Below are 24,909 nucleotides of genomic sequence, written 5' to 3'. Positions count from 1 at the left end.
CTGAATAGAGGATGGACATTACAATTAGCACATTTTCAGATGCAATAAACTATTCAGGATAATGGATCAAGATTTGCCTTTCTGGAAATGGAAAAGCTCCTTGTGTTTGCAAACGATACCAAGATCCACTAGAGGTTCACACTTGATTTGAGCCATTCCAATCCCAAAGTACAGTAAGAAAAGGGTGACACATTCTGCTGACAGAATGAGGGAGGGGTGTTTTTTGTTGTTGATTCTCCACAATTATCAGTTTGAACACCCCATTTGCAATATTATCTGTAAGTGCATCTTCCCATCTTTGAAAGGGGATTGTAGAATAATGCAAGCAAAATGACAGAGAGGGTGGGGCAGCTTCGCAAAAAGTGTTTTGCGTCTTTGTAATTTGGCAAAAATGTATATTAAAAATTATAAATGTATACACAGTATGAGAAAAGTAAATGGATTATTTATCTTCTTTCTTTCATTATACTGGATCACAAAATCACTTTTGACTGCAGCTTTAGGAGAAAGTACATTTTCGCATGATGCATAAGAGAGTCCATACTAATGAACTAAAAACGGTTTTATTTTTAGCAACCTAAAGAAGATACAAATGACAAAGAGGGGAGCATTGAAATACAATACAATATAATACAATGTTAAAAATAGATATACAGTATAACCTTATTATTGTTAGTTTGGCTAATTCACTTTTAAAGCAATTTAAATTAGTGGCAGTTACTATATTTCTGGCAGTTAATTCTTTTAAAAGCCCCGGTGGTGAAGTGCGTTAAAGCACTGAGCTGGAGACCGAAAGGTCCCAGGTTCAAACTCTGGGAGCGGCGTGAGCGGCCACTGTTAGCTCCAGCTCCTGCCAACCTAGCAGTTTGAAAACATGCCAATGTGAGTAGATCAATAGGTACTGCTCCGGCGGGAAGGTAACGGCGCTCTATGCAGTCATGCCGGCCACATGACCTTGGAGGTGTCTATGGAAAACGCCGGCTCTTCGGCTTAGAAATTGAGATGAGCACCAACCCCCAGTCAGACATGACTGGACTTACATCAGGGGAAAACCTTTACCTTTACTAATTCTTTTAAGAGGCTTTTATGCACTTTTATTTACTTCTTTTGGAGTGTTTAAGTGAAAAATATGAGTTAACAATAAGGATTAATAGCTGGGATTGTAATATGAGAGGAAACTGAATGGATAATCAACTACATACCTGGAGTTGGCTCAAAAAATGCTTCTTGCTCCTCCTCTATTGGCTCAGTATCATTGTGCGCTGTCCTTTTGTGCATTGCAAGTGTAGAAATCTGTTTGTACGTTTTTCCACAGTGATTACAATTATAAGGTTTGGAATGTGTATGTACAACATGATGTTTGTATAAACTGGAATATTCTGTAAATCGCTTATCACAGCCGGGTACTGTACATACATAAGGCTTCTCACCTAGGCAGGAAGATACGAAAATGGAGGAAAAAAATTAAAATGAAAGCAGAAGAAGCATGCGCAAGATAATGGAAACAGGTAGCAAAAAGAAGTAAAAAGTGTGACATAGTGCTAGGGTCCAGAAGAACTATGGGCTCATCATAACAAAAAACACACCACAATACATTAAGAGTTCATTTTTTTTAAAAAAATGTGCTTGTCACTTCATGATGAAAAAGTAACTACATGGAATCTTGCCTTTAAGTGGGACTAAACAATGCTTTAAAAAGAGATTAATTTGTACAATGCAACATTTTACAAAGAAATAGCAGAATGGGGCAAATTTTATATTTAAAAAGTTAAAGATAAAAAGATTGAAGCCAGTTCAGGTAAGAAAATATCCTAGTTCTGCTTTACGTGCACTACAATCCCTGATCCATTTCAGGATCCCATATGGTTGCATTTTCTTCAAAACAAAACAAACAAAAAGCCCACAATAAGAGAGTCACGAAACTCAGCACACATTTCAAATTTTGTGCTATATCACTCTGGTCTTATTATTTCCTATTGCTAACTGCTATCAAGTCAACTTTGACTTATGGCAACTGTAGGAATGAGAAACCCCCAAGTCACTCTGTCATCAACAGTCCTGGTCAGGCTTTGCAAACTTTCCGCTGTGGCTTCCTTGACTGAGTCTATCCATCTGAGATATGGCCTTCATACTGCCTTCCACCTTGTTAGGCATTATTATCTGCATATAGTAGGAGACTGCTGCAAAGAAATCCAACTTCTATTAGGATCTTCAAAATCACTGCAAAGGTGCAAAAATCACAGGGACCTGGCCAAGATGTTTTGGGCTATTAGTTAATTCAATCCTGGTTGAAAAACCCTCTCATCATTGCGAGGGGATCAAGTGCAAGGCATATACACATGCTTCCAAATGTTCCACAATCTTTCCACAGAACAGTTTGCAAAGCTCTGAAACTTCATGTTTACAATCTACACCTGTTTAAGATTAAAGATTTCCATTTAGCATAGCAGTTCTTGGGCTATCTTGTAATATAGAAGTTGCAGTCATGGGTTTTTTTTTCATTTTCTCTGTTGATTTCAATCATTATTGAGAAAATAATCCGAATTCAGATTAAGAGCATGATGGAGGGTCCCTTATCTCTGCAGAAAGACTTAAGTTATTATCTGAAACACAATTGGGGAGAAGATCTTGTAGATAACGCTTGATGCAAGGCATTATAAAATACAATTCAAATACCTGTATGTATTCTCACATGATTCTTGTAATTAGTTGCACTTGCAAATGCTCTCCCACATCCTGGTTCTGTACAATAATAGGGTCTTTCCCCTGTATGTGTCCTGATGTGAACTTTTCTGATGTTAGATGTTGTAAATGATCGACCACATCCTTCAAAGGGGCATTTGAAGGGCCTTTCACCTAGAAACAATTTTTAAAAGGTAGGTAAACCAGATTTTAAAAATCATCTTATGCTTCAATTCAGAATTAAAATTGCATATTATGTCTATTACTGAGCAGAATATGGAACTGCATTTAAAAAACTAATTGCAGGTAAAATAAATACTAGAAAGAAGCCTTTTAAATTTAGTGAGTTGTACTTATTAAACATGCATATAGCTTTATGCTGTGTATATTTTATTTCAGTGAACATAATGGCTGTAACCAATAGGCATATGTGCAGCAGAATTGCCTGTCCACATTTCTTGTCAATTTATTTTTTAGCAATTTTACCTCCTTTAAATCAAACAAAACAATCTTGGTGCGTTTCAATGTGATGTGCAGGTTCTGTATCAGGAACAGCTAATCAGACAATGCTGATGGAAAAACTCATTGTACGTTATCTTTCCCATTGTGGTTCTGCCTTCCCTGCCCTGTGGCCAAACTGCTGAATGTGCACACATCATAGATTATAAGTCATTAGAAACTGCTGAGCATAGATGCTTATAAGCTACCCATTAGCTAAATAGTTTAGGTTGTTTTGTGAATTACCCCATTTCGAAAAATAATTAAGAGGTTTTTCTGGTACTCAACAAATAGCAAAAACTGGAGGGCAACAGTGGCAAGGATTCAAGGCAAACGGTATATAATATGTAATTTGCAGAGTCTTTTTAAACAAAGCAATTTCAGATTACTTTTTAGGACTGTGGAGCAAATGTTTTAGACACAGACTACAATCCAGAACATTAATATGGTGAGTTCCTGAGTTTTAGCAGCAGTACAGTATTCAGCTGTATCAGCAGACCCTTTCTCGCATATCATTTAAATATGCTCAATGCTTCATAGAGCATTAAAAAGTCCTACAGAGTTCCATAAGTTATGGTCATTACAAATATTGAGCAATGTTCAATTATCCATCCGTACGCAAAATAATAGAATACAATGACATTGGTTAATATATGCGCTTCTAGATGTTTGAATGTAATTCCAATTACTGAAGTCTGAACCAGACTAACTAATGATGAAGGCTAATGGTATCTGGATGGCTACACATTTCCTGTCTCTGGTATAAAAATTAAATGACTAGCATTAAATTCATCCATGCTGCAATTCTAAGAAAAAGTATCTGTTCCCTGTCTTAATTACACAGAACTATTTTATACATGGATATACTGAACACTAATCCTACAAATAATTTTATATTTTTGGCATACCCTCCTGCTCTTGTGCTGTATTTTTTCATGGGTTTTTGCTAAGACCTGTCGATTCTCTGTATACTGTCATGCCACAGAGAGAAGCCTAAGAGGGATGGGTGAAAAGCACGATTTTTATAGTTCAGCGTATTACTGATACCATTATCAAACACTTGACTACTACTGTATAACATATAAACTAAAAAGCCTTAAAATGATATCTATGAAATATAACTTTTAGATCTTGGTAAAAAAATTTATTTAGTAAGGTTTGCCAGTTTCCTGCCAAAAGATGCAAATGCTTAAGTGTCATATTATCATAAGCATCTATAATACTTAGCACTGTACATAACATTGCTGTCATAAAACAACCAACCTACACTAACATCAACCTATAGCAGCCATTCCTTAACACCAGTCTTTACTGGTATTGTTCAAAAATGTATTGTTCAAAAATGTCACACAACCTGTTTGTAAATTCTATCCTTGGAAACACTTCATTTTGTTCAGAGAGCAGAAGCAGAAGGGACATGATTATGCTAGAAGTCAAATGCTGGACTCACAAGAAGACAATCCAAATGAGAATATACTTGCCTTTCTCGCTGCCTTAACTCTTCCTACTTCAACCTCCAAGGATATTCCACAACAGTTTAAAACTATGGTACAACATTATGAGCTAAATTCAACAGAAGTGAACTTAGTATTTATGGTGGTGAAGACCTTAAAACAACGGGTGGGAGTATTATGCTGAATTCTCCCTCTCCCTGTTCAAACCTCTCCCCCCAACTCTTTTTTCCTCAGTGGGAACTGGAACTGAGCCCTGCTAAAAGACCAAGAACTGAGAAAAGGGGCTGTGAACAAAAAGTGGCAGTTAGAGAAAGGGCTTACTATCCACTATTACAGAGTGGGAAAGTTATGACTTCCCAGATGTGGTTGGTGTGGAAATCCCAAGAGCCCTAGCCAGGGATGATGAGAGTTGCAGCCAAACCTACTCTCCCAGTTTATATGAGTTTAGCACAACCCATATGCCTTGAAAATATTGTGCAAAAAGAATTAGCAGTGAAGTCCTACAGCTGTCTACTCAGCTACACAACCCACTGAGAAAAATTAGAGTTACTACCAGGTGTGTATAGGATTGCACCATTAAACTTCAGATGGAATTACTGGAACAGGTAGGAATTCAGAGTAAAACTAGTAAAACTAGCTTACCGTGAAGTCACAATGAGTCACACTGATCCCATGAAAAGTTCTTTTTTTGTATAATTTTTTTACTATGAATACATTAACAGAAACTAGATTCACAAAAAAACTATATACCTGTGTGTGTTCTGATATGTTTCTGTAGGTCTCCTGAAGTCTTGAAGCTCTTTGTGCAGTTTTCTTCTGAACATCGGTATGGCTTCTCTCCAGTGTGGGTTCGGACGTGGCTTTTTAATCCATAACCTTTAAAAAGATTATATGAATGTTTTAAGGTCAAATGTTTAACACAGCATTAGTGTACAGATCATTACTCAAATCAATATCAAATAATAAATACCTAATGAACAATGAAAGAACAAAATGTATACTTTTGGTTAAGAAAATCTGATTTTTTAAACCAAAATAATACATTTTATTGTCTTATTTTTCATTAGACTTTTAAAAATCAATAAAAGTGGGAGTTGCAAGTTCTCATAGTGATAGAATCAGAGTTGGAAGAGACCACTCGGGCCACCCAGTCCGACCCCATTCTGCCATGCAGGAACATACAATCAAAGCATTCCTGACAGATGGCCATCCAGACTCTGCTTAAAATCCTTCCTAGAAGGAGGCTCCACTGCGCTCCGAGGCAACAGCGTATTTCATTGCTGAACAGGTCTTACTGCCAGGAAGTTCTTCCTAATTTTTAGGTGGAATCTCTTTTCTGGAAGCTTGAATCCATTGCTCTGCATCGTAGTCTCCAGAGCAGCATAAAACAAGCTTGCCTCCTTTTCAATATGAAAGCCTTTCAAATATTTAAATATGGCTACCATGTCCTCTCTCAGCCTACTTTTCTACAAGATAAATATACCCAGCTCCCTCAGTCATTCCTCAGAGGGCATAACTTCCAAATCTTTGATCATTTTGATCACCCTTCTCTAGATACGTATCATGGTACAAATCATTACTCAAGTCAACACCAAATAATATATCTGAGAGGTTATTTTTTCTTACAAAAAGTATACATCATAAATAAAGGCACAATAAGAACTCAATGACCTCACCTGTGGCAAAAGCTTTTCCGCAACCTGGATGTTCACATTGATACGGCCGATCTCCTGTGTGTGACCTTTCATGTACCTGTTGGAAATATCATTTGTTTGTCTGTTTCTCTTGGACATATGCAACATCTCACTATCTGTAACACCTGCATTTGAGGTCACATGAAGTAATGTAAACTCCTCAAAGACTCCTAATATACACATAAACAGCAATGAGCAAAGGATCCTGTGTTGAATAGGAAGAATAGGAAGTTAGATCTATATGAGTTTTCATAACCAGTTGTTTTGAATGCACAATTTGGATATTACAAATACTCGGCATCCTGTGTAAAGACAATGGTATTCTTCTAGCTACCTGGCAGCCAAAACTTTCAGGTGGAGTATTAAACAACACAGCACCTCCTTTACAGTAACTTAAAGATATGCTGACTGCAAATAAGGGAGAAATAGATCCTTACTGAACTGTTCTTATGCTGACATAACACCTTATTTTCAACCAAACTGCACTGTCTCTTTGAAGTTTTCGAGGGGAAAAGGGGGAAATTGGCAGATAGTTCTCTAGTTTGTTGGGGTCCAGGGAGAATGCTTTCCAATAATGGCCTCAACACAGCCTCATTTAGACAAGATGAAATCTGCCTTGAGGCTTTTCCTATTTTTACCCAATCCACTAGTCTCCCCTGGACTGCTTTCAACAGCCACAAAAGACATGGGCCCAGTATTCATGTGATGGTTCTCACCAAGAATCCTCTACAGGTTTGTCTAACAAACGAAGTCACCTAAGCAAAGAAAAACTGAAGAAACTGGGGATCTAAAAATGCCACAGCATAAGAATCTCTGGGTTGAAGCCACAAATTAAAAACGCTGTCTGTTAAATTTTGGCTACGTCTGATCACAACTTTATTGCTTACAGTGACTGAAAGGATTGGATGCTTCTAGTAATTACCTTGAGATGATGTGCAGTAGTATATAGTTTTCCACAGCCATCATAATCACAACGGAAAGATTTCTCTCCACTTGAATGTTTTGTAGTCACTCTTGTACTATGGCTTTGTAAGACAATCTTCGAAAATAGAAATTCCAACATGAACATTCTGTTTGTATGCTTTCACACACATATACAATAATTCCTGAAAAATTATTTCAACAAAAAAACTCAAGTCCATTGAAAAGATGTTTACTTCCATTGCAATTTAAATCTCAATATTTTCTTATTTGTTTTGATACAAAATATATGTATTTCTTTGATCCTGAGATACCACCAATTGTAATACACACACTACCACCAACATAAAAAGCTTTATTTTATATTTGAAAAGCACCCTTGATTCTAAGACAAACCCCGTTTTTAGAGATGTTTATTTATATAAGGGGGTGTGCATCTTAGAACGAAAGAAATACAGTAGTAATCTTCAAAAGGTTCTCTTATACCCAAATACAGTAGAGTCTCACTTATCCAAGCTAAACGGGCCGGCAGAAGCTTGGATAAGTGAATATCTTGGATAATAAGGAGGGATTAAGGAAAAGCCTATTAAACATCAAATTAGGTTATGATTTTACAAATTAAGCACCAAAACTTCATGTTATACAACAAATTTGACAGAAAAAGTAGTTCAATAAGCAGTAATGTTATGTTGTAATTACTGTATTTACGAATTTAGCACCAAAATATCATGATATATTGAAAACATTGACTTCAAAAATGGCTTGGATTATCCAGAGGCTTGGATAAGCGAGGCTTGGATAAGTGAGACTCTACTGTACTTACAAGTCACATCAATAACAGAGCAAAAAGTACAACACTGAACAGGTCCAACAAAAATTGGCAAGTGTTACATTTGCTAAGAACATCTGTCAATTTATGCTTTTTGTTTTTAGGAACACTATTGATGTTGGGATTTAGTCAAATCCTTTGTACGTGTCTGTCGTATCAACTGTTCACCCCACCCCATGTGAAAGATACTGAAATCACAACTACTAAGCAGAGTGACATCTGTTTCATTTTTGTATTGCTTTAATGAATACAGGCAGTCCCCCGAGTCACAAACATCCCACTTAATTTCGAATCCTAGTTACAAACGAGGGTGAGACACTAGGAAGTGAGAAAAATCTACCCCTAGGAAAGGAAATTCACTCCTGAAAGAGTTATGATGGGGAAAAGGGGTAACACTGAAGCATTAGCACCAATACTTGTTTCCACAAAAAGCCCAATTTTTCAAAATTCAATTGTTACAGAGACAGAAAGTGAGGTGAAATCTTCTGAATATGGGGCACAGACAGCAAAACAAACATTACAAAGCTGTTAACCCTTCCCTATGCTATCCAAAAATTTTAAGAAAACATATTTTTGTTGGAGTTACACTTAAAAATGTACCTGTTCCAATGTACATATAAATACAGAACATAATTTGTTTGTAACCTTTGAACTGCCTGTATAAGGCTTACTGAACAAATTCTTTCATTAAAATGAAAAATAAAATTTGTATGAAATAAAGCTATTTAAATTCTATTATATTTTCTTATTAAATGAAGTATTGCTTGAAGACTAACAATCACATTAAGAACAAATAGATAACATAGTTTGAACATAGTTGATAAAACTATGTAATAAATAAAGATTTGTGGAGTACCTATTCTTCTCATTACAGGATGTGGAGAACCACTAATAACCAAATTCATAACAGCTGACCACCACAATTTTAAACAGATGTATATGTAGTCTGTTATTAATTAATTAATGCAGTTTGACACTATTTTAAATGTCATGATCCCATAGCATTGAACCATGGCAGTTCAAGTGGTGTCAAACTGCATTGATTTTAAAGTGTAGATGCATCCTTAGTCACTTTTATTACTTTATCTTTCAATTATCTTGGATGCTGACAATGCTTCTCGAAATGCAAACCAATCTGGAATGCATTCTACAAAAGGTCCATAATGAAAATAAGTCAGTAACCTATTGTCCATCAATTAAATTGTATACATTTATATACCTGCATTTTTTTATCTTGTTCACTGTCACCTATCATCCCAGTGCTACTAACATTGTCACTTCCATCAATTGATACCTATAGAAAAAAGCAGAAACATAGGTCAAATAGCATACTTCCCATGATACTTTTAAAGAGAGAACAGAACATCCAAATGTCTTTAGAAATTATGATAAATTAAAATGGCATTCCCTCCTCTTTTTGCTAAGGTTGTAAATAAACAGACATGTACAAACAACACATTTGCGACCAAACAAAACAAAAACTAAACATGCCTTGGAGCAGGTTAACTCAAGAATGGGTTATGCTAAATGTATCAATCTAATTTTAGCCAGAGTGGGTGTAATTGAATTTTAGTCCCATGTCTGTTTTGAAAATTCTTCTAGTTCACTAAACAAACACTAAACAAACCAACAATGAAAATAAATATTATATTCCAGTTCACTAAATGATTATTTGTAGCTAGTGTAAAAATAATAAAAATAGATAATTTCTGAGAGAATTATTCTCTAACATGTTTTACCTATAACCTAGGAGCATACCTCCGCTAACAAAGCCTCTTATAAAGAAGCTCCTTTATACAAAATTGTTTATCTTTCCATGGAAGCCTAGCCCAGCCCAACTATTGGGTTGCAGCAGAATTGCGTTGCATGAGGAGAGGCGGGTAAGAAATAAAACTATTATTATTGTTGTTGTTGTTGTCTGCAGTAAATAACAGAAGAAAGCTTGACTCCAGAAAAAAGGGATTCTGCTCTAGATGATCTTACTGTAGCTCTGTGTGCTTATGTACCACAGGCAAGATAAACAGTTGCTTCCAGAATCACTATTTGCACTATTAAGAGCAAAACAAAGAAAAAGAAAAAGCAATTAGTCTGCCTCACCGGCTAATATGAAAAGCGTAGATCTGTAAATTTCACCATAAAAATGGAAATAAGAAAGGTTGGCGCTGTTGAAAGAAAAATAATAATCCTGGGTTGCATTTGGAAGAAACTTTCAGGTAGTTCTCTTGAATATTCAAAATATTTTATTATTATTCATGCAAGGTTTACCTAACCTGATTGTTTAACATGTGCATAATGTTAAGTTTTGAAAAAAAATGTGTAGAACTGTTTTTTTTTGTGGTGTAGGAACCCATCCCTATTGTTTCCATGCTATCTGGCACCAAAGTTTCAGTTAAACTAGAGACCAGGAACCATCTGGTTGTTAACTGAAGTATACCTGTAGAGTGGACTTTCTCAGAAAGCTGCAGGCAGTTGGACCCAGCCTAGATGCAACAGTTCATTTACCAAAGACTTACTGAAGAATAAGCCTGAACTCAGAACCCAAGTAACAGACTTCACACCTTTTGTATGAAGCAGGACAAGGTCTCAAGTGAGACATCCCACCTGCTGTAGTTTATCTTTATAAACTTTATGATAGTCACAATAAAGAAAATCTTAACCTAAATAAAGGACCTTTGCTAAATGTCCAAGATCCTGTAGGATGCATCTAATATTGTGTAATATTCCCTTACAAAAGAAATGCTATCACCAAGCAATGTTCTGGAGACAGAAGTTCAGGAGGTCTCTTAAAGCTCTGGATGCAGTCTGCTCTAAACTGTATAGAGATGAACCCTCAGCTGTTAGTTCTAGAAACTTGAAACAACCTAGGTCCGTTACTGACAATTTCTTCATTTTGGAATCCAGTCTCCAAACTGTGTTTGTTCTACTAGAGTACTTTGTATTCAATCACAACTGGCTTTACTGTTCTCTCCCCAACTGACACTTTGATGGATGTTCACAATCTGCTTGCAAGCTCTATACAAATAAAATGATGACTATAGTTGTTTGAGGCTAATTGCTCATAGGCAACGGTGAAAGAAGTAGTGGTTGGCCAACCTCTCTACCCAGGATGAGTGAGGAAAAATAGCAATCAAATATTGCTCTAACAGACAGAGGCTTACTCTCTCTAACAATAACATAATGTTAGAGAGAGTGGCCAATTGAAACATTCACACCTGCCTTAGACAAGTTCTTTCTCCCACCTTGAACATTCCACAGATATATAAACCCCACTTGCATAGTTTCCAACAGAGCTCAAACCTCTGAAGATGCCTGCCATAGATGCGGGTGAAGCGTCAGAAGAAAATGTTTCTGGAACATGGCCATACAGCCTGGAAAACTCACAGCAACCCATTAACATAATGAATTAATGCCACGTAGGTAAATGTACAGCAATGCTATTTATTTATTTATTTATTTCTCGTGTCAGAAGCAAACTGAGGGTACAAGTTGTAATGAATTTGCAAACATAAATATTTTTTTAAGAAAAAAAAACTTGGCATTAATACTAAATGTCTTTGCCCAGTAGCTGGCCACTTGGAATGCCTCTGGTGTTGCTGTTAGAAGGTTCTTCATTGTGCATGTAGCAGGGCTCAGAGAATGCACTGCAGTAGGTAGTCTGTGGTTTGCTCTTCTCCACAGTCGCATGTTGCGGACTCCACCTTGCAACACCATTTCTTAAGGTTGGCTCTGCATCTCGTGATGTCAGAGCGCAGTCTGTTCAGCGACTTCCAAGTTGCCCAATCTTCTGTCTGCCCAGGGGGGAGTCTCTCATCTGGCGTCAGCCACTGATTAAGGTTCAGGGTTTTAGCCTGCCACTTTTGGACTCTTGCTTGCTGAGTATCTCTGTAGATCTTAGAAAGCTATTTCTTGATTTAAGGCATTGGCGTGCTGGCTGATATCCGAAGAAGGGATGGGCCAGAGATGTCAATGCCTTGGTCCTTTCATTGTTGGCTGTTACTTTCCGGCAGATGTCAGGTGGTGCAATGCCGGCTAAGCAGTATAATTTCTCCAGTAGTGTAGGATGTAGACATCCTGTGATAACGTGGCATGTCTCATTAAGAGCCACATCCACTGTTTTAACGTGGTGAGATGCTGAACTGAGTTAAAACTATCCAAACAACATTGTGTAAGATGCCTTACATGTACTACTGAATGTTGGAAATGTTGGAATGTTTCCAAATACTAATCTGTATATACCATAAAAATAAATATATGTAACACAACATATAAAATACAATTAAAATTCACTGAACTACCAGTGTACCTTAGCTGCATATTGTTCCAAAGCACTGATAGTATCTGGATCGATGGTAGCATCTCCTGTATGAAGACCAGCCACTGTGCCATCAGCCTGAATAGCTAAGATGGTATCCGACTGTGGCATCTGCACTGTATGGTGAATGTAAGCAGTGGTCCCATCCTCCAGCTGTACTGCTTGTAGAGCACTCTGGTCATAACTGTCTGATGAATTAATTTGAAAAATATTAAGAGCCAGACCTTATTGGTATGTGTATTTTCCTAAAAACATTGTCACAATTAAAAAAGTACCGTAATATTGTTGGCCTTCCAGGTGTTTTGGACTTCAGCACTCAGAATTCCTGACCACTGGACAAGCTGGCTAGGGCTTCTGTGAGCTGGAGTCCCAAACACCTGGAAGGCTACACGTTTGATACCTCTCACTGAATATATCAACCGTGATTCTGATCTTTGAAAAAGTTTTTTTTAAAAAAAAACTATATTGCAATTTTGTTTGCAACAAGATGTACACACTTAACTATGTATTACATATTTATTTTCTTGCAACATCCTCATTGGATCTTCTGGAACAACAATTTAACTTGATTGTTAATTGCTAAATTCCAGATAAAAAACAAAGTCATACAATCAGCTATTTTAGTAAAATGTATTGATTGTTTTCAATACTTCTAACATACCATTCTTCCTTTATGGTATTAGACAATAAGCATAATGGTGTATATCCATAGTTTCCATGGAGGCTCGGGGTTCTCTGGAATAACATGGGAGATAACGCAAGGGGCTGAACAGAAAATATGTGGAAGTTATGCCCCTACTCCCCTCAGTGGGAAACCTCACTGAGTTTTGGTTCCTACTTTATTGGAAAGAATCATTCACACAAAAATACATTTGGACAACAACTCCTCACATTTTTTTTACTTTTTTTCGTGTCAGGAGCAACCGGAGTTGCTTCTGGAGTGAGAGGATTGGCCATCTGCAAGGACGTTGCCCAGGGGATGCCCGGATGTTTTGATGTTTTTACCATCCTTGTGGGAGGCTTCTCTCATGTCCCCGCATGGAGCTGGAGCTGATAGAGGGAGCTCATCCACGCTCTCCCCGGGTGGGATTCGAACCTGGCAGCCTTCAGGTCAGCAACCCAACCTTTGAGTCACGAGGCTTTTATCCCCTAGGCCACCGGAGGCTCCACATTTCTTTTAGTTTCTTTTACTAAGAGAAACTTTCTTTTCACTTACTTTTTCTGCTTTAAAATAAACCATACATCTAATGTAAGTTACCTTTCGAAGCATGATGGATGAAGGCTGTTGTTCCATCTTCAAGCTGAACTGCCTGTCCATCTTCTAAACGAAGACTATCTCCTAGATCAGAAGATGAATTGCACAACCAGATTTTAAAGCCCTATCAACACATTCTTAATATTAGAAAATATATTAGTTAAGAAAAACCATATGCATATTATAATAACAGTAATATATAATGATTGAAAGTTGTTTGTTATATTGAATTCTGACATCAACAGCCTTAAACTTGTATTCAATGTAGGATATCTATGGTATACTTACTACTCTTAGGCATGGGAACATGCTGAACATAGGCAGCTGAACCATCTTCTAGTTGAATCACCTGGCCATCCATTAATTTGCCATCTGGAATATATGCACATTAAAAATTAAAGAGACAATTGCCCCAATCTGTGATTTGCATGCAGACCCACTTCTGAATTGGGTTCACTCCAAGCAAAAGCTATGTGAGCCCTATGTGAGCTCTCTGCATTCACTGCCGAGTGAATAACCCAAAAGAGATTCTTGTGGACAGAAACATAAATACAATTTGCTGTTACACACAGAGAGATCTATTTTGGGACCTATCCATTTAGCGCAGAAAAGTAAGATATTATTTCAAGTGCTGCTCTTTTACTGGATATTTGAAATATGTTACAGTATTTTGTTGCATTTTGTAAAATATTATCACATCACGCCAAATATTATTTGCTGTGAGCCAATGGCCATAGAAGTTATAATAAATACATTACAATACAGGCAGAGTGTCTCTTATCCAAATTGATTTGGGTCAAAAGTATTTTAGTTTTAAATTTTTTTGAATTCCTGTATTTGCATATAAGCATACATTAGGTCATTTCCAATAACTAATTTTCTAAAACAAGTCCACTCCAGCTGTTTTTCTTCCAGCATGAACATGTTTCACTATTATTGTTCAGATTTAAGGAAATGTGTTTTCTCCAAGGCAGATGCAACTGAGCATGGGTACAGGTTCTTTTGATGCAATCTTACACACCTTGACATTGAAGTGGACCCCTCAAAGCACAATGGGATCTACTTTGTAAGCATGCACAGAATTGTATGCTTAAAGATACATTATATCCCATTTCTTTACATACATTTAAATGGTTAAACTAGAGGAAGGAACCATCAGACAATACGTCTAACGCAGCTCACAGATCCATTGGTTCCAACATATCACCTCTCTTCCATGTACAAATAGCAATCTCCCTGAAAGCGAGGATTGTGTGAGTCAATCTGAGAGAGTAAGAATGCACACGCTGTACGTGTGTTATGTGTGACAATAGATTATGGATGCATATGTGTGCATATATCTAGATTTAGATATAAATAATTTATGCATGTATGTGTGTAAGTGAATGTTTGGATAAATATGAGAGCATATACACGATAACCATGTCAATTTTTTGCTTTGTCCCTCAGACATTTAGCCAATAAACAATGACGTTCTCAATTGAAAAGGGCATTTTTATGGATTAAACATCAAATCAGAAGATTTGGGGAAAAGGTTTTGCTATTGTTTGTGATATACCTTTTTATCTATGGTACAGGTATTCAAGCCTTGAGCAATGCAGGGGTACTGTTTCTATTACTATTAATACAGACTAATCATGTTTAATATTCTGTTAAGCCTTTTTTATTGGCATGGACACAGTATGGTTTGTAAACTAATACTGATATGAAAGAACAACATTTTAGGCCATTTATTTAGCAAATTTACAAGGGAATATACCTTTGGAATTATGTTGTATGTACGCAGTGGAACCATCAGACAATGTAACTGCTTGTAAGCTTACTCCTTCCATGTTGTCTAAGTTGTCTCCATCTAAAAACATGAAAAATGTTTTAACTTTATTTGGGGTTCTTAACATACAACCCATCTTTAATGCATAAGCTCTTTTGAGAAGATATTTCAGACTCATGGGAAAATAAGATTTTAGTATTTGGCAAAGTCATGGATTTTACGGTGAACTTCAAGACTCAAAATATCCCTATGTTCTAGATCAGGGATCCTCAAAGAAACTTCCTATGCACACTGCACATGTCTTATTTGTAGTGCATAAAAAAGCCAAGAAAGAACAATACAATATTTAAAAATACAAACAATTTTAATCAACATAAACCTATCAAGATTTCAGTGGGAAGTGTGGGCCTGCTTCTGGCCAACGAGATAGTCAAGTTAATTAGGATTGTTGTTGTTGTTGTGTGCCTTCAAGTCATTTCAGACTTAGGGCGAGCCTAAATCTAAAACTAAGGGAGCGGGCCAAATAAATGACCCATGGGCCTTAGTTTGGGGACCCCTGTTCTAGAGGTTCACATATAGCTGATTTGATATATCACTAACTGAAAATGAGTATAATTGGCTTCACTTACCTTGAACAGCTACAGCCTCTGTCAAACAGAGGGTTACATGCTGCGCCTCCATCCCCCCTCCAGAAAACTCTGCCATTCCTTGGGAATCTCGATTGATCTGAGCTAATAACATTGTCTATCTAAACATAAAATAGAACATATATAATATCAATTCAGAATAGCATTGCTCATGCCACATGTTAAACAGTGTTCCTCTTCACATGAAAGAATATTTATTTATTATTAATTAATTAATTTTGATAAACCTGTCAAGAAAGAAGCAGTTCTTCAAGATCTTATATTGTTTCCTATCCTACATCTGCATATCTCAGGGCAGCTGTACAATTACATCAGTTTAAAACAAAAAAAATAACAATAATTTTAAAAGATAAAAACGTATCTAGAAGATTAAAACCGGATAATTTAAACCTGTTAAAACAATTTCTAAATAATGTAACCAGAAGACATGCATAGCCCAGACAAAATCAGGGATGCCTGAAGGCTTTAACAAATGCTAGGTTTTGACTTGCCACCCAACATTGGCATCAATTGGGCATCTGGGGGGAGGGAATTCTACAACTGTGGTGCTGTTGCAAAGAAGCTTCTCTCCCATATCCTCCAAAAATATACTTCCACTTCTAGAGGATACAGAAGAGAAGCCCTCCAATAGATCCCAATACTTGGGATCTATTCGCTGAATAGGAGCATGCAGAATCAGAATACTACACACCTTTTTAAATGAAAGAATGTTATTTTAGCCATCACGGATGTATATTCCTGAGTATTTTTCAATATTTTAATCCTCAGTAAAGTCGTTTAGTTAGCGTTTTAATAGCTCACAATGGAACAAATAAGTAAATGTTGGGGCCAGCAATCTAGATGTTGCAATCCATTTTAAGGCATATATTCCCATACTGTGTCCCAGGTATGCTAATGTAATTGTAAAAAAAAATCCCACACTAATGGAAACACTATCCTCAAATTGTCCACATATATTTACATTCAATCTCTCATTATCTAAATAAATGAGAACTTAAGGTCTTTCCTGACTTATGCTTCCATTTCCAAACTATGTTAGTTTGCCCAGTTTTGTGGCACATCCTAGTTCTACTGGACAACTGGAGTTGTAGTTTTACAAGCTTTTAGCCTTTGTTACCTACAAAGGAATGAAACACCTTGGAGGCATGAGAATACTGCAATTATTATTGAGTTAACAAGCAGTAACACAAACATACCCTTTTTTATTCAAATAGGCTTTTAAAAATAGATCTTGTATGGTTTTAGTGAAGTCTTCATAACAGTGTTTTATTTACTTAATTGTATTTCAACCAAATTGTTTTAAGAATTGTAGCATGTTTAATTCTATTTTAATATTTACCTTTTGTATGTTTTAATTGTAGAGCTTTCAAACATTGTAACATTACAATTCCAAGAAAAAAGTGGAGTATAAATAAATAAAAGGAGGAAGCAGAGGAGAGTATCATTGGCTATCATGATTCAAGAGAAGAGTTAACCTACTTTTTATTATATATATATTTTATTATATAATGAAATATTTACTAAATCAGTTTATTTATGCAAGCAAACACTAGTGAAGCCTAGCTACAGCTGGCAGGACAAATCACCATTTTGATGACCTTATTGCAGAATTATAGTGGAATTAATCTCATGCGTGATTCACATTTAGTTTAGTTTAGGAAATGCAGGTGCATAAAGATAATGGATTCTGAACATTTTTGTAGTTTCTGAATCCTTCAAATCACACTCTTAAAACACTATGCAAACATAAAAAGAGAAGTGTCTTTTAAATAAATCAGCTGATTCTAACAAAAAAGCTCACCAAAAATATAAATAGATTTTTGGTTATATGCTGTTTTTTAGTTTTCATTGGCTGAAGTAGTTGGATTCTGGACATTAAAAATGGGAAATGTAGCAGTTGGTTTAATGAAGCTGTCAATATGGGTGTGAAACAAGAGCGAAACCAGAATCTTTTTTAAAATCCTAACTATACAGTAGTACAGTAGAGTCTCACTTATCCAACACTCGCTTATCCAACGTTCTGGATTATCCAACGCATTTTTGTAGTCAATGTTTTCAATATATCGTAATATTTTGGTGCTAAATTCGTAAATACAGAAATTACTATGTAGCATTACTGCATATTGAACTACTTTTTCTGTCAAATTTGTTGTATAGCATGATGTTTTGGTGCTTATTTGTAAAATCATAATCTAATTTGATGTTTAATAGGCTTCTCCTTAATCTCTCCTTATTATCCAACATATTCGCTTATCCAATGTTCTGCCGGCCCATTTATGTTGGATAAGTGAGACTCTACTGTATTAAGATATCTTGATAATTTAAATCTTGCCCCTAAAAAGTAGTAACATTATAACCATGTTTGTACTAGTGTTCGAAGGTCCTATGAATATTCAGACTATGGCTTGACGCTGCATAGATCTTGTGCTCTTGCACTCTCATGCATGAGTATACCTTCCCATCTGATCTTGTTTCAAGGACCATTTGCCCCAATGTCTGAGTAGTAAAATTATGATTTCATTCAAACCAAGATCAGGTAGAAGGGAGTCTACAATGAACCAGAAGGAAGAAAACAGCCAGTTCAAGGTCTTTTCAGATTGTGTCAGTAGCACCAAATCATCACTTGGTGCTGTATATCTCAGTATATCCTTGAATTGAAATTATTAAGAAATACAAGTATGCATGTCATTTACATATGTTTATCACATGCAGATAATACATACAAAGTAAAATAGTTGAAGTAATTATCATGTACGTATTGAAAATATCAAGTGTTTATATTACACTTGCAGAAACAGTAAGAAAAGCACATTTAGAAGAAATAGTAACGAACAAGACATTAATTAGAATGTGCCAGATACAGATTTGGCAACTTCCAAGGTGTGAGCTCTCCTCTCTCCAAAAAAACATCGGTGAAATCACTAATTTCACAAATAATGATAGAAAGTTGCTTTAGAGACCACTATTGGGGCCGGGCTGTGGCGCAGCTGGCTAGTAACCAGCTGCTATAAATCACTACTGACCGAGAGGTCATGAGTTCGAAGCCCGGGTCGGGTTAAGCCTCCGACCATTAATAGCCCCAGCTTGCTGTTGACCTATGCAGCCCCGAAAGACAGTTGCACCTGTCAATTAGGGAAATTTAGGGACGCTTTATGCGGGAGGCTAATTTACAACACCATAAAACTGCCAGCAAAACACGAGGAAAGGAATGCGGAAGTACAGCCACTACTGGACGGTGAAGCAACAGCTCCCCCTGTGGCCGGAATCGTGAAGCTGGAAAAATGTTAAAAATGCCTCTGAGATTGTCTAATGTATGTTGTTTGTCTGTTGGCACTGAATGTCTGCCATGTATGTGTTCATTGTAATTCGCCCTGAGTCCCCTTCGGGGTGAGAAGGGCGGAATATAAATACTGTAAATAAATAAATAAATAAATATTGGAAGGAAGGGGCAAACAAGTCTGTTTCTTATTGCTTCATTATATGTCAGTGGTTCCCAAACTTATTTGGCCTACAACCCCCTTTCCAGAAAAATTTTTTACTCAGCGCCCCCTGGAAAGGGAGCGTGGCTTAGAGGGGTGGACATGGCTCCTGCTCAAGAGGGCAGGGCCACAAATGGGCGGCTAGGACTGGGATGGGCAGAGTTACGAGCTCTGAGGCAGGGCTGAGCTTCTATCCCTGTCCTGCAGCACCTGCCAGGACACAGGGGGCAGGGCTAGAGGAGGGGGCTGGGCCTCTTCCCAAGTGCCTGATGGGGCTGGACCTCTATATCCCGCCCGTGTTCTAACAAGTGTCTCAGGGGAGGTATACAGAGGCTCAGACCTATCTCGCACTCTTGGGAAGAGACCCTGCCCCCGCTCCAACCTAAAAGGCCTCTCAGGAGAGGTATAGAGGCTCAGCCCTGTCTCGGCTCTTGGGAAGAAGCCACGCTCCACCCTTGGCCCCGCCTCCGTGTCCTAAAAGGTGCCATCACCGCCCCCCTGGATCGCTGCAGCGCCCACCAGGGGGTGGTAGCGCCCACTTTGGGAATCACTGATTATATGTGCTTGAATTTAGATTCAAGTGTTACTTTGCATATTGATAAAATGTTAAAATTACTATAAATCAAAGTAATTGAAAAATACACATGAGCTCACTCTCAGTAGCAAATTCCACTATTCTAACAATATGATCCTTGCCCTAAATGCTAGAATAGTATAGACCTAAATTCCACTGGTTCAATAGGAATTAATCCTTAATATTGGGACCTCTTGATTTCATTCTTACTTTCAGTTGAGTGCTCCTAAACTTCCCAATATAATTCAGTCAGTACTCTTTCACTTTAAGCGGCTGCTGAAACCTTTTCAAGGGCTTTTTATTACTAGCACATTTCAATATTTGATCTTTCTTAATTTGTCCTTCTTACTACTTCCCTAATACAAAGACTGATTCTAACCACATATTTCTTTATTATTATTTATTTGCCATATTTACGGTATATTCCCCCCTTTTCACCCGGAAGGAGTGGTACACATAAGGCACAATTCGATGCCATAAAACACATATCTAGCGAATAAATATATACATTAAAACTACCGTTAAGAGCATTTCAACAATTAAAATCATTAAAATCACGTAATCCAATATCATAGTCCAGGCTGTTCCAATGATCATTGCACCATTTCACCTTCCCATATTGCACTGATAAGATTATCTAAAAGCTTGATTCCATGTCCACTTTCAGTTTTTTTCTAAAGGTCAGGGGGGAAGGGGGTGATCTGATGTCACTAGGGAGGGAGTTCCACAACCAAGGGGCCACCACTGAAAAGGCTCTGCCTCTCATCCCAACCAACTGCACCTGCAAAGGAGGTGGGTCCGAGAGCAGGGCCTCCCCAGACGATCTTAATATCTGAGATAGTTCATAGAGAGAGATATGTTCAGATAGGTAAGCTGGGCCAGAACCATTTAGGGCTTTATAGGCTAAAGCCAGCACTATGAATTGTGCTTGGTAGCAGACTGGCAGTCAGTAGAGCTAATGTGGCACTGTGGTTGTGTGCTCCCTGTACACCACTCCGGTGAGAAATGTGGCTGCTGCCCACTGAACTACTTGAAGCTTCCGAACAATCTTCAAAGGCAATACCACATAGAGCGTGTTGCAGTAATCCTTTTGGATTTTACAAGAGTGTGGACTACCATGGCGAAATCTGACTTCCCAAGTGCACAAGTTTAAATTGTGCTAATGCTCCCCTGATCACTGCTGAAACCTGGGGTTCTAGGCTCAGCTATTAATACAGGAGAACTCCCAAGCTACGAACCTGTATCTTCAGGGGGAGTGTAACCCATCAAGCACAGGCTGTAATCCTATAACCTGTTTGGCTTTACGACTAACCAGGACCTCTGTCTTGTCTGGATTAAATTTCAATGTGTTCTCCCTCGTCCAGATCGTCACAGCTGCCAGGCACTTCTTAGTAGGTGAAAAGGAGTGATCTGCGTACAGATGAGACATCCAACTCCAAAACTCCAGATGATATCTCCCTGCAGCTTCATGTAGCTGTTAAACAACATGGGGGACAATACTGAGCCTGCGGGACTCCACAGGACAACGGCTGTGGGGCCAAGCAGGTGTCCCCCAACACCTTCTGAGAACAACCCTCTAAGAAGGACCGGAACCACTGTAAAACAGTGCCCCCAAGCCCCATTCCCGCAAGATGTCTCAGAAGGATTCTGTGGTCTACGGTATCGAAGGCCATTGAGAGGTCCAAGAGAACCAACAGGGACACACTCCTCCATCCAGTTCTCTGCATATATCAACCACTAAGGAGACCAAGGATGTTTCAATTCCATGACCCAGTCTGAAGCCAGACTGTGACAGATCTAGTAATGTTTGTAAAAAAGCATAAGCTGCATGTTTAGAAACTTGTCAGATTAATCACTAAAACACAGCAAAAAGCGTAGAAATGAGTCTTGCATCTATATCTAGCTTATCTACACTTTAAATATGCGTCTTGATTACGGATGAGCAATTTGTGGCTCTCTAAATGTTACTGGACTGAAAAGTCCCATCCACTCTTGCCACCATAGTCAAAGATGAGATAATGGGATTTGCTGTCCAACACGTGATGCTTCACAATTGCCCACCTCTAAACTATAATGTATATGTTGAAGACCTAGTACACTGGTGTTCTATTACACGAAATGAATTATCTTAAGCTTAAAAAAATTGTATGTTACCCAGAACATCTTATCACACGAATGTAGACAGTAACAAATAACTCCACTGAATTACCATAACGCTATTGCTTCTTTGTATTCTACATTTGAAATTATTATGTTCATCTAATTCTCTAGATCTTAAAAAAAATTAAGGAAAAACTATATTTTATCATGCAATTAGCAGACTTTTAAAGGAAGTTTCACCTGCTGTTCATGATTACATTTTTGTGTCTTCAAGTAGTTTCCAATTAATGGTGACCCCAGATTAAGGCTTCTTGGCAAGGTTTGTTCAGAAAAGGGTTGCCATTGGCTTCCTGAGGCTGAGAGTACGTAACTTACCAGAAGTGACCCTTATAGTGAACACATTCAATTAAAAAATCTGTCAGCAGGCAAGGTTGCAATCTCACACATTTACTAATAATATAGTTGGCAATAAAATGGACTGCACATCTATGTTGAATGGCAACAATAATACAAATTCAGGAAACTGAGAAAACTCTTCGAAGTATGAAAGCCACAAATAAGGATGATGAGGTAGACTTCTTTCATGATTATTCCCTACCATTTGAACACTGGCATTCTTTATTTTGGAGGTCACTATACCTAACTGTAGGTAAATTCATTCTTCTTGGGTTGCCTCTTCCCAAACAAAGAGTAGCAACAGAACACAGGTAACAAAAATGCAGGCTGTAGGAAGTACATTAGGGCTCTTGTCATCAGGTTTCAGGAACCCCATAGACACCAAAATTAATGGATCCTCAAGTTCCATTATATATAATGGTATATTTTATATAAAATTGTAAAATCATTATTTGCTTTTTGGAATTTATTTTTAATATTTTCAAGCTATGAATGGTGGAATTAGTGAACAAAGAGGGCTGACTGAATAGAACGTTCTCTCGCACACACAAGGGAACACTTCTCCAAAGGTATGTTGTACCTTTTAATAGTTGTCATTGCTGTGTTTTATTCTTTTTAAATTGTGATTGGTCTTTTATTGTGTAATGTGTTGTAGTATGTTAATTGATATTATTGTTCTACATGTAATTTTAATTGCATTTTTATGTGTTTTATAGCACTATTATGCGCTACTGTAAGCCGCCCTGAGTCCTTTTTGGAAGATTTATTTATTTATTTAAAACATTTACATTTCGCCCTTCTCATCCCGAAGGGTGCTCAAGGCAGAGCACAACATATATACAGCAAGCATTCCATGCCGGGACATAAAATAACTATAAATATACACATTAAAATCAGTTATATCTACTTTAAAATCAGCTGTTTAAACCAACTCAATCACTCGAGCTGGCTACAAAGGGCGATCAACCCTGCTGTTTAAACAGCTCAACTGGCTACCGATAACTTTCCAGGCCCAATTCAAGGTGCAGGTTATCACCTATAAAGCCCTAAACGGTTCAGGACCCGCTTATCTCCATATTGTCTCCTCCTCTATGAGCCCACACGGGCCTTCAGATCTTCCGGGCAGGCCCTTCTCTCGCTCCCACCTCCTTCTCAAGTGTGGTTGGTGGGGACAAGGGAAAGGGCCTTCTCGGCGGTGGCCCCTATCTTCTCTCACTCCCACCTCCTTCTCAAGTGTGGTTGGTGAGGACAAGGGAAAGGGCCTTCTCGGCGGTGGCCCCTAGGCTCTGGAACTCTCTCCCCAGGGAGATCAGACTGGCATCTTTGCTGTCCACCTTCCGTAAGGAACTAAAAACGTGGATGTCCCAGCGTGCGTTTCAGTAAATGGCCCCGTTAGATAGTAATCTTGTTTACAAAATTTATTGTACTTTATTACTACCTTGTTAGTCTCCAGTGTTTTGTTGAGACCATCCCTTTGCCCTCTGATAGTCCCAATACTATCCACAAACCCTGCTCAGAGTCCTGCGCAAGTCTCCCTCTGCATATGCAGTATCTTAAGACCAGGTTTTAAAGCAATGGCTGTGTTTTATGTAGAGTATATTTATATTTATTGTTTGCATTGTTTTTATTAATGGATGTTTTAACTGAATGTTACTGTTGGGCTAGTCCCTATGTAAGCCGCCCCGAGTCGCTTTGGAGAGATTGTGGCGGGGTATAAGAATAAAGTTATTATTATTATGATTAAAGGTAGCATCATAAACTGCATGCTAGATATTCATCTAATACTTAAATATTTCATATATAACAAATACATGTATTTTTAATTTTTTCTTCATATTTGAGTTTCTAAATTTAGCAATAAAATAATTGATATATCACCTGCTTGGTTGACTTTTTCTTTAACAGCAATCTAATGAACTGGTCAATTAATGGTGCACACTCAATTGCAGGTGAGACATACAGAGACCTAGGGTAAAGAGATTTGACAACTAAATGAGCTGTCAGAATTTAAAACACAATTAAAGGCCTACCCACTTTTTAACCTATGAATTTAAACTTAGGTTTTATTGATATGATTTTAATCCTATGTCTACCTTTAAATATATGTATTCTAGTGGCCATAAACATATGATCTATGTATTTTAAATGACTACTAAATAGTTTTCAGGCAAAGTACAAGGTGCTGGTTATTATCTTTAAGACCCTATATGGTTTGGGTTCAGGTTACCTACAGGATCGCCTTCTCCCGTACAATCCACCCTTTAGATTGGCAACCATTGCCCAGAGAACCTTTTCAT

The 24,909-nt window shown here is 37.6% G+C and overlaps 1 protein-coding gene across 5 annotated transcripts in view; it reads right to left on the bottom strand.

The window, feature by feature from the left end:
* The window catches only part of znf143 (zinc finger protein 143), a 31,542-nt gene that overhangs the window by 4,154 nt on the left and 2,479 nt on the right, over positions 1-24,909 (bottom strand). For 3 of the 5 annotated variants that reach the window (XM_008106997.3, XM_008106989.3, XM_008107003.3), the window contains exons 2-12: positions 16,046-16,164; positions 15,405-15,497; positions 13,934-14,017; positions 13,649-13,735; positions 12,382-12,578; positions 9,298-9,372; positions 7,251-7,367; positions 6,311-6,386; positions 5,385-5,510; positions 2,677-2,856; positions 1,203-1,430 (exon numbers count right to left, since the gene is read on the bottom strand). In XM_008106997.3, coding sequence (XP_008105204.1) covers positions 1,203-1,430; positions 2,677-2,856; positions 5,385-5,510; positions 6,311-6,386; positions 7,251-7,367; positions 9,298-9,372; positions 12,382-12,578; positions 13,649-13,735; positions 13,934-14,017; positions 15,405-15,497; positions 16,046-16,157 — 1,375 coding nt within the window. In that variant the 5' untranslated portion in view covers positions 16,158-16,164. Of the gene's footprint in view, positions 1-1,202; positions 1,431-2,676; positions 2,857-5,384; positions 5,511-6,310; positions 6,387-7,250; positions 7,368-9,297; positions 9,373-12,381; positions 12,579-13,648; positions 13,736-13,933; positions 14,018-15,404; positions 15,498-16,045; positions 16,165-24,490; positions 24,579-24,909 lie in introns of those variants that run through there. The other 2 variants (XM_008106993.3, XM_008107011.3) reach the window with 2 other exon arrangements.

The sequence above is a fragment of the Anolis carolinensis genome, chromosome 1 (genome assembly GCF_035594765.1).
Source record: "Anolis carolinensis isolate JA03-04 chromosome 1, rAnoCar3.1.pri, whole genome shotgun sequence".
NCBI classification, from domain to species: Eukaryota; Metazoa; Chordata; class Lepidosauria; order Squamata; family Dactyloidae; genus Anolis; species Anolis carolinensis.
This window is presented reverse-complemented; position numbering and strand designations above follow the sequence as displayed.